General features: G+C 39.7%; 2 protein-coding genes across 3 annotated transcripts in view; one reads left to right on the top strand and one right to left on the bottom strand.

Moving 5' to 3' along the window:
* LOC125716164 (basic proline-rich protein-like) overlaps positions 1 to 18,416 on the bottom strand; it is a 386,857-nt gene that overhangs the window by 216,429 nt on the left and 152,012 nt on the right. The window lies entirely within an intron of this gene.
* The window catches only part of LOC125716036 (astrotactin-2-like), a 228,358-nt gene continuing 214,842 nt past the window's right edge, over positions 4,901 to 18,416 (top strand). For both annotated transcript variants that reach the window (XM_048988276.1, XM_048988269.1), the window contains exon 1: positions 4,901 to 5,349. In XM_048988276.1, coding sequence (XP_048844233.1) covers positions 5,010 to 5,349 — 340 coding nt within the window. In that variant the 5' untranslated portion in view covers positions 4,901 to 5,009. The remainder of the gene's footprint in view (positions 5,350 to 18,416) is intronic.

Below are 18,416 nucleotides of genomic sequence, written 5' to 3'. Positions count from 1 at the left end.
AGTATAAGATCTAAACAAATCATAACCATAATCAATATGTACAGCTTCCATAAAATTGCATGTAAAAAAAGGGGTCTCCCATGACCCAGACCCCAGTAAACAACAGGCAATGGATGTATGGATGTAAGGGCTATACCTTTAAAGTCTGCAAAGGATATGCTTTTATTCTGGTTAACAATGATTATTTGAAATATGCCAGTACAGACGAAATTGTCATTTGAAAGCAAACAGAGGGAGAAGGGAACTGTTGCAATGAGGCATAAAAACATATAGTGGCTTTGACATGCTTTACTCTCAACATCATGCAAAATTGAATAGATATCACAATGAATATATTTACATTCCTGCACAGACAAACTTCTAAAGACCTCTAAGACTTTTTCTCGGCCAGGTTCAAGCGCAGGTTGCCATGACCGTGGAGATGAAGGCTTCTCACAGGTTAGCTGCTGCACTGTGGAAGCCAGACGCGTGGGCGAGCAGGTCGTGGACGAGCTCTCGGTCATCCCCGGCAGCAACCTCTCCATCACCACCAGGGGAAAATCCGGAAGTGCAATAGGCTCCTCTCATCTTCTCCCTAGCCTCTGGTACCAACTTTACCTACCAGTATTCGCTGCGCAAGTCCAGTGAGCTAAACCAGTGAGAGCTGGCTACTGTGTCTAGTGCATTATCGATACATGGCAGGGGGTAAAAACCCTGTTTGGTGAATGCATTTAGCCTGTGGAAGTCCACACAGAATCGCCAATATCCATCCTTCTTTGCTAGGACGGCTGGGGAGGCACAGAGATTGGTGGAAGGCTTGATCACACCGGAGGGCAGTGGCGTGGCTTGGTAGCCCAAGTATTTGCGAATTTTCACATCTGTGTGGATCTTCCACCTCTAACCCTCGTGAATGTGAAGGGCTGACTGTAAATTGCATTAAAATGGAAATAAAACTAAATTCGATTTATCAATAACTTGTATTCTGTTTTAAATAACAGTTCAGTGCCTGTTTTTGTACTTCTCTCTTTTGGCTGCCCTTCAACGTCCTAGAATTGGTTGCCCATCCTTCATCACACATCAAAAGCTGCACTTGGATTGCTTCATTCTACCTGAATACTGAATGAACTGTTCATTGACATTTGGAAATATATGTGTCTCTTGAGAAATATTTTGTTTCTTTGTGGTATGAACATTGTACATACATTAAATGGAAATTCTGAAACAACAGTATACAAACAGTGAGAGTATGACTGGAATGATGCCTTTATTACTACTGTTGACTGTTACTTACTGTAGATTATTTCAAATTACATTTTGGGTGATAAGCAGACATTCTGGAAAGGACATTCAATTACCAGTCTCCAGTTCAGTAAATATCATATAACTCACTGCGGGGTTTATAAAGACACTCCATTGGCTATTTAGAGTGCTTTACAGCCCTCAAAACATCCTTGCTAAAATAATCCCTCACCTTCTTCCAAGTCGCTGGGTTAACCGTGTCACAGCTTTGAGCCAAAGCCTAAGAGAAAAGTCACTGGAGAGCAGATGTCTTAATATGAACGTGGGATGAAACCAGAAAATATTTCAGATTTTTTTTTTCTGGCCTCACAAACAGATTGGAGAAATAAAATTCCACTGAAACATTTTTTTTCCTGAATAAGTGTATGCTGTCCTTTCAAGCATATATGCAGTTTCAATTGTATGAGAAGAAAGTATGCAAAATGGCAAAAGTATTACTGTGGGAGAGAATGCTTTCTTTATGAAAGAAATGGAAGCTCCCCTTCATTGACAGTGCACTAGCAGCAGCACAAATAGGAAAATCACCGATCGACACAGCTCCTGCATTCAGAGTAGATGCTAAAGAAAACACATGCACAAGTCCAACACGAAATCCCACAAATGCTTCATGGGTGGCATTGTTCTCATAGCCTGCATGCCACATTCACCAGGGTCCCCGGCGTACCTTCTTCTCCTGTAGTGGCCTTGTCCACAGTTGCTTTTATAGCAGCATCAGGTCGGGCCAGGGGATGATATGTGGTCAGACGATCCCTGTGCAGAACCACAACCTTTTGTCACTGAGGCAGCTACAAGTGGTAAATGACATTGGGAAGGTGCTTGAGGATCTCCCCCAGTCCACTCCACTGACTGTCCAGCTTGTGTCACTGCTACTTCTTGCAAATAGCACCGTGGACCCAAATCTTCTGGTACGTTACGGCTGTCACAGCATCACCCTTGCACTGTGCTCTGGGAGTTGACTGGGAGTTGGGGGGAAAGGTGGTCCCTGTCACCGCCATCAGCCCCCAGACCTGTCCGTTCTGCTTGTGGCTGTCTCCACTATGTGAGTCTCCAGGAGGCACAGCAAGTCCAGCCCGCTAATGTAGGGGTCATGAATCTCAGCTAGTTGCACCTCCTGGTCCGTGGTTTACCCCACCAGTGTGATGATGAGCAGTCCCCTCCTGCCTTCATTGGCATGCATGTGCCAGTGACAAACTTGAGCTGGACCTTCCTCACTGCCCACCCCAGTGGGGCCACCTGTTTCGAGAACGCCCAGGCGGATGAGTGTGATGGTGGACTCTGTGTCCAGCAGAGCTTGGTATCAGGTGCACTCCACAAGACGATGTCCATGTAAAGGCCCCACTTGTGACCCTGCCGGTGCAGAAGCAGCTTTGTGGTAGGGATGTGCCGATTGATACTGAAAATGATTCTTTTTATTTGAAGTGTTTCATTTTGAAAATCGATGCTAACATAAAGGTATCGGTTTTTACCTGCCAATTAAAATGTTCATAATATTATAGGGAACAGAGCATGAACTGCTAGTGAGCAGGGCTGCTCATAAGGGGGGAGAAAGGAAAAGGAGCCGAGACACTCCGGAAACCTCTGCAGGCCTGCTCCCTGGCAAAAATTGTTATTATTATGATGTAAATTTTAGGGTTGGGCTGACACAAGAATATCGGTATCAAGATCAGTACCATAGTGGATTGTATTGAAATCGAAATGAATGGAAAATCAGTGGTACTGCCTATCCCTCTCCCTGGCAGGCAGTACAGTGTGGCTGGTGGCCCGTTGTTGCTGATGGAGACAGGATCACATCAGCCTGCCCTGCTTATGCCAAAGCTTCAGCCAGTGTAGCAGCTGAATGTGTTTGCGAGGCTGCTCTGGTGTTAATGCAGTGACAAAGACTAGCTCTTCCTGCACGGCATGGGGAAAAACGTGGGTAGCCCCACCATGCATATTTGCAGAGGCTGGCAGTGAATGTACCCAGTTTCTTGCTCTCCTGTCTCCACCAACTTGCTGGCTTTCCGCTCATGGTCTCTTCTGATGGCTGCTGGTGGAAACGCTGCTCCAGCGCCTTGACCAGGGTGGCGTAACCCAGCTGTGCATCCGTGGTGAGGCGGAGGAGGAGCTGAAGTGCTGCTCCTTGCAGTTACAGCACCAGGTGGACCATCTTCCCCAAGGAGGACCAACCATTGTAAGCAAGGTAGGGCACCTTCTTTCCACGTTGGTGGGGAAACTTCACAGCAGTCTTAGCTCTGCCAATTGCCGATTTTGAATTTGGCAAACCCTCTGGGTGCAGAGCCACTGTTCCCTCTACTGCCCGCACAGCACACCAGCTCAGGTCGCCCTGGGAACGCACAGTCGCTTGGGTCCCCCTCGCGTTTACCACTGTCTCTTCCTTGAAGCATGTTGAAGTTTCAGATGGCAAAGCTGACGGATCTCAGCGTCAGTTTCATGAACGACCTGAGACTCACTACAAGGGTGAAACATGTGTTATTTTCCACAAAGTACATGAAAGCACACACTAATAGCACAATTTCATGTACAGTATGAATGGCATCACGCATGGCATGCCCGTAGCCTGCATAATCTAGGGTGACCATGTAATCCATGTCAAGGAGGACACTGAACTACGACAGGATTTGTAAACTACCATTTCAATTAAAAGGAAATGAATTTTATTTACGCCCTGAGTTCTTGCTGTCACTAATCACTAATATCAATGTGAAACAAGTGACCTGTAGTAGGGCAAAGTATCCTACCTGACGTGGATTATCTGGTCACCCTGGCATAATCAGTGGCGGACCGGCTCCGCAGCGTCACATTATTTAAGTATTCGCAGTACAATACACATCACATGCATTGCCCAAATAAAAATAACATACACAGTGTCAAATTTATAAAATACATGTATGAAGCAAATGACAGGTAAATGGAATTTAAGATAGAACATAGTTTTCCTAACTATTCCTTGAATATGGTAAATACACAACTAAACAGCATATTGATTTTTAGTACATGCCGTGCATATAAACCTTTGGTTACAAGTTTAACGATACGAAACATTTGCCATTGGTAAATATCACGGCATTATTATATTTGTTATGAAGATATACAACTCGTTTAATTTCTCCAACCCTTCTTCTGAACTGACCATTTTATACGGTTTGTTCACTTTTAGCATATATATATTTTAAGCTTGATTTGTCTTTTTTATCTCAGTATTAATATTTTTCTTAGCTAGTGAAACAAATCGTAAACTTAACGGAAGTGACGAAATGTATAAGGAGATTGTTTTAGACATTTAATTAGATACTAAAATTAGTTACTAAAAAGACGGACTCGCAAATAAAAGTCATCAGTTAAATTATGCAAGACATTGCATGGATTAATCAGATAAAATGAGGACTCTGGAATTTTGCAGTTGTAGAAGTTTTCTTTTTAATCCGGAGGCATATTTAGGGGGACACCTGCGGCTGACTGTGACATCCCGTATTGACATTGACAAATAAACAACAACAAGCTTATGGCAAGCTTAAGTTTAGTAACGGGCTGGGTAGCAGTGCGGTGTTTGCAGCAGTCTGCTCTGATTCAGCTCACATGAACATTAAAATCCCGAGCATCCCGCAGCCCTAACTTCACCTGCACTGCCGCCTCCTGGACGGACACGCCGGCTGTGCCGGGGATGTAGTATAAACTCGTAAGCCGTTCAAGGATCTCGCCCAAAGCGAGGAAAGCGGCGCTCGGGCGACGGGATGGCGAGCCGAATGATCTTCGCAGTTAATACAGTCGTCCTGCTCGGGGTCTTGCTGATACGAACTGGGACCATGGGCCGAAGCAGGGGCACGGGGCTGTTCAGTGGGAAAGGGGACAGGGACCCCGAGGCGGAGAGCCCGTGCGAGGTGAAGACCGTCACCGTTTCCACCTTGCCCGTTCTCCGAGAGAACGAGTTCAGTTTCACCAGCGGCGGCTCGGGCAGCTTGGCCGGAGGAGTGGGAGACTCCCAGCTCCTTCTACTTGTCAGGACGGACGTGCCTGGAAAAATCACTGTCTTGGATGACCTGGAAAACACGGCTCTGCCGTTTTTCACCCTGGGTAAGGTCTGCTCCGTTCGCTGGATTCCCGGCTCGCACTTCCCCGCTGTTTCTCATAGTCCCAGACAGGATAAAGGCTGCTTTCGCTGTACGCGGAGGCATTTCGGACCGGCTTTCTAGCTGATTTATTTCTTATCTCTGGTTTTTACTCATTATGTGTAAATCTCAGTAAGTGGTTAAGTTGGCTTTAACACAAGTCATTATTTGTATCTAAATACTGCTGATGTTGAAGAAAAAAATACTAAGTCATACTGACACGTTATTATGGGATGCCATCAAATTCCCTTTTGCACATAAAACTATCCCTCTTTCGCAGTTTCTTGTTTCTCGACCGAAGCGATTTTTAAAACTATTGAAAAAAGAATTGCAAAATGTCATTTGTAAGTCCAAGCAAGGTACTCTCAAAGGAAAGTGCCAGTTAAAGTGTATTCACAAAACACATATTACCGAAACAATCCTGAAACGAATAAGAAAATGTTGTTTTAAGATATTTCTGTCTGGAGAGAAGGATTTCTGAAGCTTTTGCAGTTTTTTGGGATATGATTATAAGTTCTGTCTTTGGGGGCTTTTGGCTGCTTCTGAGGGTAGTCATCAGCAAGGCAGGTAAGTCTGAACATTGAATTGTTGTAAACGATCTTCATATACGTCTCAATTGTTAAAACTAGCATTTTTTGGAATTTCTTAACTGAGTTGTGAATGGGGTGGAACTCTTCAGCTTCAAGCAGAAAAATCCAAGTGTTCCAATTAACACAAACATTTTTCAGTGAATCTGTAAGTATTAAAAATATGAGGCTAATTTGTTTTTGCCCTAAACCTTTTTCATTAATAACACATAATTTGATTCAAATCATACGAAATATATTGCATTTGCTGCTATTATTTATATTCATTGTTGTCCTGAGCAAAGACTTGCATAATATAATGTGTAAGTGTGGATTAACCAGCTGTCTGGCGATATTGATCAGGTACATACAGTAATTAGTTTTTTAAAATATCTATCTATCTATCTATCTATCTATCTATCTATCTATCTATCTATCTATCTATCTATGCATGCAATTATTTGTTATACAAAACTGTCATTGTGTGAAGACATTTGCAAGGTTGTATTTTTTTCTGCAGTTATTAGTGTTGGCCGTGTGTTGTGGAAGGTTTTTCTGGATTTTGTTTGAATGATAACAACTGAAGCTGAAACACCGTGTGTTTTTTTTTCTTCACTGTTATACTGTCAGATTTGTAGTATGTTAATGGTTTCTTGAAGCATATCAAGAAGTATTGTATAGCACGATGTTATGTTTTTGATTAGTCCCCAGATTATGCCTTATCATAATATGGAGTTGCATTTAAAATAAGTTTTTTTTCAGGGTTGCACACTTTTAGATTGAGCTGATGGTTGAATGGCAAAGTGGGAGTTTGATATAGCAGTGTGGTACATTGTGTGAGTGAAGGTGGTGTAGCTCAATAGGTCTAGGTTTTGTATTACTTTAGCATTGGTAAAAAAAAAATCATGTTATTTCATAAACCAAAATCCTCTAACTTTGTGTGTGTGTGGGGGGGTGGGGTGGTTAAAGAGTTGTGTGATTTAACAGGTTAGTCTGTAGTTAGTGCCAGAACGCATATACCTTGCAGTGATGCCTCATGAGATCGCACACTATGTACAATTTGGTTCTGATCCGAAAGGGAATCTGCATGCTGCATGCTTTTGAGAAAGGTTTGCTGAACGCTGTATTGGATGCCAAAGTGACTACAAAACACTGATGAGAATGTCAGAACGAAGGCCTGAACCGTCACATGCTTTTCAGTACTGAGTATTCTTGTGACATTTACCTGAAGATACCAGCAGGGCTGCATCACTATTGTTTTTGTGTTTAATTTACTGGGTGCAAATTTCAGACTGTACTAATGTCTGGTACCTTGGTACCTTGTTAGCAAATGCCAAGTTTATATTTGATACTGTAGTTCTCTTAATATATCTTGAAGTAAATATGCCTTTCATGTACCCTTAAATTTTCACGAGTCTCTGCACGCAGAGTTCAACATTTGTTGGACAAGTGCCTGCTTGTTTCCTTTTAATGATATATAAAGTTCATTTCTTCCTGTTAAATCACATCTGAAAGACTATCCTGAATTAATTGCTTTTGTTACATTAGTGCCTTACTGTAAATCATCTTCATTTTTATAGTACAGCAAGCTGAATCAGCTGAACTCTCTGCTCACAGGTTTTTATTTTCCAGTTATAGACCAATATTCACTGATTTACTGAAACTTGTGGTCTCATTAAATTCACATCTTAATCATACTGTATGGATGAACTATGTGATGCAGTCATAGGGTTAGATTGTTTTATTATCCAGACCTCTGGTTTGTATCTTGGCTAAACCATTACAGGAAAATAATGAAGCTATTGATTTCTTTAGTCGGCCATATTGATTATGTTCAGTGGGTGTGTTTTTATATTGTAATTTGTACAAGGGCAATGTTAAATACTTATTTCCAAGGTGTTTTATGGAGCTTTCGGCAATAGTTCATTACTTATGAGTAACTCCTGCAAAACTACACTACATAACATACACAGTGTCAAATTTATAAAATATATGTATGAAGCAAATGACAGGTAAATGGTATTTAAGATAGAACAGAGTTTTCCTAACTATTCCTTGAATATGGTGAATACACAACTAAATAGCATATTGCTTTTCAGTACATGCCGTACTAAGCCCTTGGTTTCAAGTTTAATGATACGAAACATTTGCCATTGGTAAATATCACGGCATTGTGGAGTTTTCGGAAATAGTGCATTAGTTATGAGTAACTCCTGCAAAATTATATGCATTAAAGCACAATTTTTAAAATATAATTCATTCGTTATGGATGCCGGTTTACATTCATGCCTGAACATTTCCTTTATAAGTGAAAGTACTGTACTGTGCTGATGATTGTCATTTAAGCACCATCAAACAGAAACCTGTACAGTATACGGAGGGTCTGTTTTTAAATGTAGTCAGTACTAGTCACGATAGGATGATGCCTGCGTTAGCTTAAAATAATGCATATTTTTGTAAAGTAGTGTGATACTGATTTTGTTTTATTAAGCTTGTTGAACATACTCAAAAATAAATGCCTTTAAGAGAGGAAGGAGGTTGCAATGTGTAAATGCAGGCATTGATAAGGGTAAACTTAGCAGTATATGTAATAGACTTTCATTTTTCTTCTTGTTCAGTTTAGCAATAATTTTATTGTGAGAATGTTTGGTTAAGTATTAGGTGATTTTATTGGCATGTTTTACAGGGATCGGATTCAGAAAACGGCTCATCCAGGCTTTTGGAAAGGTTCAGCTTCAGATTCCTTCCTGAGAATCAGTACAGCTCTTCCTCAGCTCTTTAACAATGTAATCCATCCCTGAATATATAGGAGAATGAGATTGCACTGTGAACATCAAAAGAATGCATTACATTCGTGTCTTAGTTAAAACCCAATGATCTTGAGAGGGCAATTACAATGTTAACGGACAAACATGGATAGAATAAAAGAAATTCTATCTTGTATTTTGTATTTTGCAGCAGCCTTCCTCATGGTGGCAAACTTCTGTTTCTGAATTGCGGGTACTTTCACAGACTGGAAGATTTCATCAAGTAAGTTTTTCACCTGATGCAGTGATGGACTGTTCACAGATTCCTGCCTTCCTCATTAGCTTTATTGTAGAGTATAATTATGTTAAATATTCCAGCTCAAGTGGGTTGAAATATATTTTCAATTTAAACTAAATTAACCAAGGAAACTAAAATGAAATGCAATAATTTTTTTAAATCGGTTATTTTGTCTTTCTTAGAAGAATACAAAATATACATTTAAAATTGCCATATATATTGCACTTTATATAAGAATCCTCTCAATTGCTAAGAATATGTAATTCCGCTTCAGATTGTTTACTCTGAATCTATTATTTATATATAAATAAATAAATACAAGCAGAATCAAGTGGGGAAAAACCAGTTTCCTTACAGTTGTTTGGTTTTGGTTAAATGAAACAAAACTTCCCATATTCTGACCTACACTTCGCTGCAAATAAATCAGAAAGTCAAGTTCCCTCTCTTTCTGCAGGTCAGTCTTCTTCATCTTCATGTTTTCTATGACAGCTTATCACTGTCAGGTGCACTTTTTTCCAGACAAGGTTTCAGTGGCTAGCAGTTCCCAGATTGTCGGAAGGAAACAAATAAAAGAAAATATTAACTTCTCAAGCTTATGTGCACAGCACGTCCCCAGTGGTGCTGCATAATCTCTGCCTCACATTTCAATCATATGTCAGTCTTGGTTGTGTTTAAGATAGCATTCATGGGTGATGTGGCTCGGTGACAACTTAAGAATGGGGAGGGAAGTCGGAAGAATCTCAGTCCTCACTTTTCTGATCATGGGAGGATGTAGCCGGCAGTTTGGGACTTGATGTGCGCAGAAACGACTCCGCTAACCTGCCAATAAGGTCTGTCAAAGATGAGATTTAGTCTTATATGGTACTTCGAGGTATTATGACCCACTTATTGTATATGTAGAAGACTGATATTCCTGATCTAGATGATCAAGGTGGAAAAAATAAATATGCATATGTTTGCTGTTTTTGTCTTCGGGCCTGAAATTGAATTAACCAACTTGAAGGAGCTGTGATGGAAGCCTGTGACCTGATGGCATAGATGTTATTGTCTTAATCTTTATCGTTAGAAAAGCAGGAGCAAAGGATAGAAGTACAAAGACACTGCAAAGTTCACTGCATCTTGCTGGTGTAAACACGGTATTAGGCAACAGTTCCAGAAGATGGTAATGTGCATCCACCCACCCCAGTTTATGAACCTATTTCAGGCACTGAAATTTTGGAAGGTGAATAGTGAATCATAAACACTATTTTTATTATATCCTATGTGGAAAAGTATTACTATTCACAGACATTCAATAAAAAATTACTTAAAAATATATAAACATTAAGAATTCTTGTGTGCTCTGTTAGAGTTTTTTTCTTAAGATAATAGTTTTTGATGATGAAAATAATTAGAAAAATACATAACATAAAATAGGCAAACAGCCAAACAATTTAGCTTACCTATGATTCATAGGAGACTTCAAGTTATGTTGGAGGTACAGTACAATGATACAGTAAGAGGAAGAGGAGCGGAATACAAAGTTTAGGGCCCTTTCAAAGAAAAACAATGGATAGTTCAGACAAAAATGGAATCTGGAAATGGAAAAGTTGGGTGTGATTCTTCTGATTTGTGTCTGTGAAGCTCTGAATATCACATGTTCTTAAACTGAGTGACGACAGACAGAACATTATCAAAATGCTCGTTCCTTGTGCTTACAGACTACAAAATGTGACTCTCAAGCAGTGCAGTGTCTCCTTGCCATGTCAATGAGTGATGTTCCTCACTTTGGAAAACCTTTGATTTTCATTCACTGTGATTCTTAAAACAAATTATTTTTAGTATTGGAACTTAATCATATGGCTCAACATATTGTTCAGCAATGAAGACAAGGGCCTTGGAACAGTGTAATATCTGATCTTTCCTTACAACCCCTGTTTTCTGGGGGACGCTCTGCTGAGCTACACCTATAAAATTATATTACGCTGTGATCCCCTGGGATACCAAGAATCCACATCCATTTTTTTTCCAGACAAAAGCATGGTACTCGTGTCCCTGACTAGGATAAGCAGATGGATGGATAAATAATTTTAGATTTACTTACTGGCAGCAGCTGACTAAAATAAATACAGTACAGGGGATTTTTAAGCAAACACAAAGCAGAAAGACTAGTCCAGTGTTTCCCAATCCAGTCCTCGCGGAACCCCAGCCAGTCCACGTTTTTGCTTCCTCTCAGCGGGCCTGTACCAGGTATTTGGTGTTCCTGATTGGTTGGGAGCTGGGACTGAGCAAAAACGTGGACTGTCCAGGGTTACCCCAAGGTCTGGGTTGGGAAACACTGGACTAGACTGCTCGTTAAACAACATGCATAATACTGTCCATATATATTCATCATGCCAAATGAGAGATCCTCAATTTCCTGGTTACAATACAATGTTATTTGTACTTTGGCCTGAAAGCAACAAAGTACCATAAGTAAATGTAAAAAGAAAAAAAATAAATAAACAATCCCCATATTGTTTAAGGATGTTTATAGCAGCTTGCATTATGGTTTATTGGGATACACCTACCAGTAGTTTGTGGTTGTGTGTAGTTCCTGGAACTACTGTTCAGTCCATGGTGTGCACTTTTTCCTAGGGTTCAGGTTCAGGTTCACCACAAGCCAGTACCAGATACATAGTAATGCTAATATTGTTTTACGTTTTTTTTGTTTCGTCTTACTTATAGCTCAGATGATACATGAGATGTACATGAGTACAAGCAAAATCGCATTCATGTCTGAACCTGTGGCATTTGTGGAATATTTGTGCAATACGGTTTTTGACTTTCTTAGTCACAGTGGAATACCATCTCAAGTTTGCTTAGTGACGGTAGAACAAGGTCTCAGCTTTGGTTAGCAAAACTGGAACGCAGGCTTGCTTAGCGATGACGAAATATGCTTGCTTAGCTACTGTTGGAATTTAGTCTTGCTTTGCATCAGTGCAGTATGGTTTTGGCTTATTTAGCTGTGGTGGGATATGGTCTAAGGCTTGCTTGGTGGCGAACTTTCTCTTCTTTCTGACCAGTTCAGTTACATTTCCCATCACGGTTTTATATGAATTCAGTTCTGTATGTTGTATCTTTTGGTGGAACACTTACAGTCCTCTTTTTAAAACATTACTTAATCTGCTGTTCAAGTTCCATTCACAGTTGTTGCTTAGCGATAGCAAATGGGACAGTGCCTTATAATTTAGTACTTTATTACCCTTACGGCTGTAAATAGAAAAGTGGTCAGAAGTCTAGTCCTTTGACAGTAGTTTAATTGACTGGGACGCTGAATTGGAACCAGCAGCTCCCAGTGAATATGGACTATAAAAATCACCCACTCTTAAACTGCCAGTCAAGATTTTACAATTGAAACAATGAATTGTTAAAAGCAGCTGCACAGAAATTTTAACCTAAACAGCATGAGCGCTTAATGTACCTTTCATGTTTAATAATCATTTCTGAAATATTAGATGGTGTGGTAATTTATGTGTGAAGACGTTTTGCATAGTTGCTCTCTTGAGAAAAGTAGCTAGCTAACTCCAGTTATACAAGCAGTAGTGAATGGGCCACAACTTACGGATGTCACAAGTGTGATATTGCTTTGTAGGTACAGTGAGTTCCACAGTTTATTTAAACTGAAAGTAGTTTGAAATTGTTCATCATTGTTATTTTGACTAATTTATCAAAACATACCAGCACAAATACACGGCAGGTAATAAGGTATTTTAAATGATTGTGACAACTATTACCATATTCGTTGGGTTTGCTTCAGATACGCATTGTCATCACTACGGAAAATGCAGTAGGACTCCCAACCATCATTGTACTGTGATATTTCTGAGAAACCACAGGAACGGCCATCTATTCCTGATATGGGTAAGGAGAATTCTTTTTATACAAAGAGGAAGCTGGCCCTAAAGGAGGCAAAAGCAAAACTACTGGAGGTTTTCAGTTGTGCGAGCAATGTGTCCTAATTTTTAAGTGTGTCCATTGCTGGTATCTTCCTTCAGTGGTGCCCATAAATATCAAGCAAAAAAGGGGACGACAAAAAGAGACTGTTAAGGTTAATTAGTAACTCTAAGCAATATGTCAAAGTGTTGAATGCCACTATCGCAGTGACTAAACCACACCATATACTAACACTTGGTTGTCTTGGCTGGATTGTGACATTTTTAATAAAATAAATGAACGGCATCTTTTGGTTGTTTCTCCTACGAAGAACTTGAGGTTTTCAGGTTTAATACCAGTTTTAAAATGAGAGTGAGCGGCTGAATCTGTGTGCGTCAGAGAGAGTGTTGTTTGACCTACTCTCCAAGGTGTATCCTGTTTTATGCATTGCAGGATTTGCATGGGATAATCTCATACGAATCATAGAAGCTGGTATTTGGAGAACAGAATGACTGACATTCTAGACTATACAGTAGGATAGCCCTGTTAGCCAGCTAACTCATAAACATTGACGAATGTCAAGATGATTTTATTTGACAAAGAAACTGAAATTGTATATAATCCAAGCAATTTTAGCAACAGACCTGTAATAAATGTCTTCCTAAGCAGATCAGTCCAGCTTAGTGTGTCAAATGCACAAACATTACATCATTAGTAGCAGGTCTCCCTGAAAAATCAGTCCCTTGCAGAAACGGTTTCCTAAGAGCTCTAATGCATATAGGAGCAGCAAAAATTAAAACCACAAAGCTTACAGAATAAATACGGCCTTTTAACAGTATAATTTCGTTTGATAATATACAATGTTATCTTTAAGAAATTTGTGGGGTCACAAGTTTTTTGCAGCTTAGCCTATACAATAAAAAACGTTCCAATATATAATGCAAATAAACATAGTTCGTCTTTATATAGCACCTTTCACAACAGTCGCCCCATGGCACAATGCATGGGTGTGCTGTAATACATTTTTACATCATTTATACAGAATAATAAATACATGAAAGAGGGAAAAGGGGAAGACAAAATAATTAAAGAATGAAAGGCAGAAGACAACAGAGAAAAGGAACCAAACATTCCGAAGTAGGGAGTGAAAAAACTCTGGGGAGTGAAAGGTCAACTATCTGTCTAAGTCTCCCCGGGCATGCTGACGTTATAGAAAAACTAAAGAATGGACTTGCTTGCTAAAAGCAAGGTATGATCTGTGATCATGGTAATAGCAAAAGTCCATCAATGAGTCGTATCCCCATGCCGGTCTGTGTAAGTCTGCAGACTGAAGGCCACACCCGTGATGTCACTGTTCTACAGCCGCATCCACGATGTCACGCTTCCGTGGGACTGAACTGGCCCCACACATGGACATCAACCAGACATGTGGGAAGGAAGGCAGAGAGTATGGGTGGTGAGAATATGCCTAGATGCATTAATGGACACCGGCATTATACCAAACAGGCTGGTACTGTAGCACCAGCAGCCACTCTTATTAAAGTGTTACTGTATGTGTTAAGGTGTGGGTGAGTAAGACTGAAGTAATAGGTGTGCAGTGGCGATTTAAAGACTGAGACCGATTCGGCAACCTGAACATAAGCTGACAGACCGGTCCACAATATATCGGTCCTGTACTAGGAACTCTTACCACCAGCTATTAGTCTATTTACATATAGGGTGACCTGTGGCCTGTAGTACGATGCAGGGTTATTGGCTTAATTGGGTAACTTGTTGGATTTAAGGTAGTCTGGGCAAAATGTAAGTGAATGAATATGAAGTCCATTTAAACTGTGGTACCTTAAATCCGACAAGTTACCCTGATAGGCCAGTAACCCCGCTTCGTAGTACAGGCCACAGGAAGCCTGTGGTCTGTGATCTGAGTGCATGATGCGGCTTGTAAACACGAATCAGTTCTGTTATCCAGGCAAGTGCTAGACCTTTGAATGCATTATATGTAAGTCAGGGCATTTTGAAGTCTGTCCTGAGGACACCATTTATACTGTACCCACATGCAATTTGAACGAGAGGCTTGTTTCAAAGGTGACACTTGGGTTAACAATGGAGGACAGTTAGTCAAGAGGTATTTAAACCACTTCAACACCATTCCATACAGCCCAACATCAAATTCAATATTATGAAATAAAGATGAATGGTCAACCGTGTTAAAATCCACACCGATGTCCAGAAACATTAGCACAGTCTCATTGTCAGTGTCAGCTGCCATTGTCATGTCGTTTATGACTCTAAAACCACTTCAGTGTTGTGTCCCTGACTGAAGCCTGACTGGTAATCTATAGAGTATGTTATGTGCGTCATAGTATGACTGAAGTTGATCTGCAGCAATCATCTCCAGAACTTTGGAAAAAATGGCACGTTGGAAACAGGCTTGTAATTGGTGAGATGTTGTGGATACAAACTTGGTTTGTGAACTTGGTATCTTGTAATACAGAAAGCATATGTTGTAATCAAGTGTATCTGGAATTTGCAAGGACCACTTGTTTACGCAGGATCTCATCATATTATATGTGTAGGCCAATATACAGTACATGTACGCTTAAACCATAAAATTCTTAAATTATACCCTAAGCATAAAACATTCTGTAAAATAAATGTGTAAATAAGTGTACATATTTTGTTATTGTTCAAAAAACAAATTCCCGACACTCAATATGTCATTAGTAACCTAATTTGCCTGCAAAAGTCTGTCAAATCCGGTTTATATTAAATGAAATTTAGTAAGCAGCAGTTGTGGAGTTTGATGGATATAATTTCTTTATTTTCTTAAGAGGCTTCCCCAACCACACTCTGGTTAGTGAAGAAGAATGAACTTCTTGACTGGTTATTTCTGTTCAGAGATACATATTTGATTTTGTTCTCTGCAACATTGCCTTTTTATGCTGAGTAATATTTTAAATTCTGGCCCAGATAATGCAATGATGTTAACATGGAGAACACTAAAAGAAGAACTCATAACTTTATATAAAGTTGATAATGAGAGTTTTCTACTTACCGTTTTAATGGTTCCCTCTGTTTAACGGCGTAATCCTTCAGAAGCTGACTGCAACACTAGGGGGTTTGAGTGAAATAAAAACAAAGAATGTCACCTAATTGCTTTTAAGGTCCTGATTTAGTGCGTCTGACATGATTTGTCTGGCAAAGGCCATTGTTATTCTTCAGGTACTCTGCTTAATTAGTCTTGACTGATTTGCAATGAAACTCCTGTACCACACAGTCTTAACACTTCATAAATTTATGCCTGTGGGCATGTTTTGCTGAAATTTTGTAACTTTTCTTGTAGGTACAATAGGAATGTCCTCTCTGGATTTGAATTGCAAACTTATAATTAAGTTCGTGCTTTAAACATTACTCAGCAGAACAGTCATCAATTTGCTAATCAAACAAATACGTCGAACACATTTTTGTAAGATTCCTAGACGCATACGAAAGGCACATGGTGATGATAAAGACAGCCTTTGCAAAAATTTGTAGTCCTAGCTTCAAGTGAAGTGATTTATATTTGCAGTTTTAGTATTGCTAGGTTAGCAATTAGTCAAAGAGATATAAGATGGATGGGGTGTGAGTTTTGTGTGTGTGAGTTTTGTGTATGTGTGTGTGTAATATATAATATGCATTGGGTAACATATATATAAACATATAAATGCCAAAGCAACTCCATTCCTTCACTGTAATTTTGTTACATTTGGCAACAAATCCGCAATAATCAGACTCAGTCTTTACTTCTCTCCACACTCCAATATCCACTCTTTAAAAATATAACTTTGTGGCTTTTTAACACAAAGCTTCCCTCCAGACAGCTTAAAAATACACAATTAATTCCAAAGTCAACATATAAGTCATTTAAATGAGCGCTTCGAAATGCATTTAATATTTCAATTTACATAAAAGAATAATCAATGTATAATTAAGGAAGAACTGTATTTATCATTGTTTGAATTATCCAGAGAGTCTCTCTTTATATCTGAAATTTACAGACAAGGGCCTGCTGCTGTATTACAGGCTGAAATGTTAAGCAAATTTATTTTGGAATAGCTACTGTCTCATTTCTGTCATTCATTCATTCATTTAAAAGAAATATATGTGTAACCATAGAAGTGTATTTATGTCCTTTATCTATCCCTGACTTTTCTCTGCCGTACAGTGTTCAGCTCCCTGCTTGAGGCTCACTCATGCGTATAGAGTGTTGAAAAAATCTGCATAAAATTTACATGCACGACGGTGAGTGGCATGGTGGCCTCACACCTCCAGGGTTGGGGGTTCAAATCTAAGCTCTGCTCAGTGTGCGTGGAGCTTGCATGGCCTCTATGTTGCACAGCTCCTCCGGCCACTCCGGTTTCCTCCCACAGGCCAAAGACATGCAGGTGGGCTAGCTTGCATCTCTAATTTGTCTGTAGTTTATGACTGTGTGCCCCCCCCCAAGTAACCCTAACCAGAATAAGCAGTTGGATGGATGGACGGATTGATGTGTTGTACCTGTGGGTTCTGCATGCATTAATGTATAGGCAAGTGTTCTAATGCATAGAATTACTTTCTTTTTTTCATAAATCTCCATTTTAGGAGCCATAAATATTCCATATTATTTATGCACCCACATACCTTTGTCTGAAGGATGTCTTCTATTGTAGTGGAAGAAATTAGACTGAAAATCCCATAGTGTGTTTATGCACTGTCAATCACTGATAGCTTTAAATGAACGTACATTTAGTTAACCTGGTTCCCGCTTGGCGATTGGCTCTTCATGGTAACCCCACCCACTGCATTTCAAAGCCTTGTTTCTCCCATCATCTCGGCTATTTCTGTATTCTTATTCACCATAATTATGAACGCTCTCGTTCTGGGCTGCACTCCCTGTTGTGTGGCTTTTTAAAAGAATGCTTTAGATAAATAAAGTGAACTGATAATAACAGACAGTGCTGTAACAATATTTAGTATTCTGTCATGGGACTTCCCATTGACTTACAGATCAAACAAATAGGATATCCAAAGCACATAATTGGAAACATATTCATCATTCCCAAGTAAATTCTTTAGTTCAAAATTATAAAAAACGAGGCAAGGACAAGACTTGAACTATAGTAAAAGATGGGTCTTGCAGTGGGTGACCCTGCATAGTGGAACAGGGCATGGTGTGATGTCACGGTGTCTTTAAGCAGCAAGTTTGGTTCAGCTTTAATCAGGGCAAGAATGGAAAGGGGAAAAATCTTCCTCAGAATAACTGGTATGCATTTTTATGTTGGCATAAGGGTAGGCATTATAGGGCAGGCTGAAAATGTGTTATTCTTTGTTTATAAATGGTAAGTCTGCAGGGTGAATAATGCAGAGCTCTACATATGTGTAAACCAGAAACCAACCCACACACACACACACACACACACACACACACACACACATATCTATATATAATTTATACTACTCATGAAAGCTATTACAAAATGCATTTGAAATTTTTCGTTCTTATTTTTATATA

This window comes from Brienomyrus brachyistius, chromosome 2, assembly GCF_023856365.1.
Source record: "Brienomyrus brachyistius isolate T26 chromosome 2, BBRACH_0.4, whole genome shotgun sequence".
In the NCBI taxonomy this organism is placed as follows: domain Eukaryota; kingdom Metazoa; phylum Chordata; class Actinopteri; order Osteoglossiformes; family Mormyridae; genus Brienomyrus; species Brienomyrus brachyistius.
This window is presented reverse-complemented; position numbering and strand designations above follow the sequence as displayed.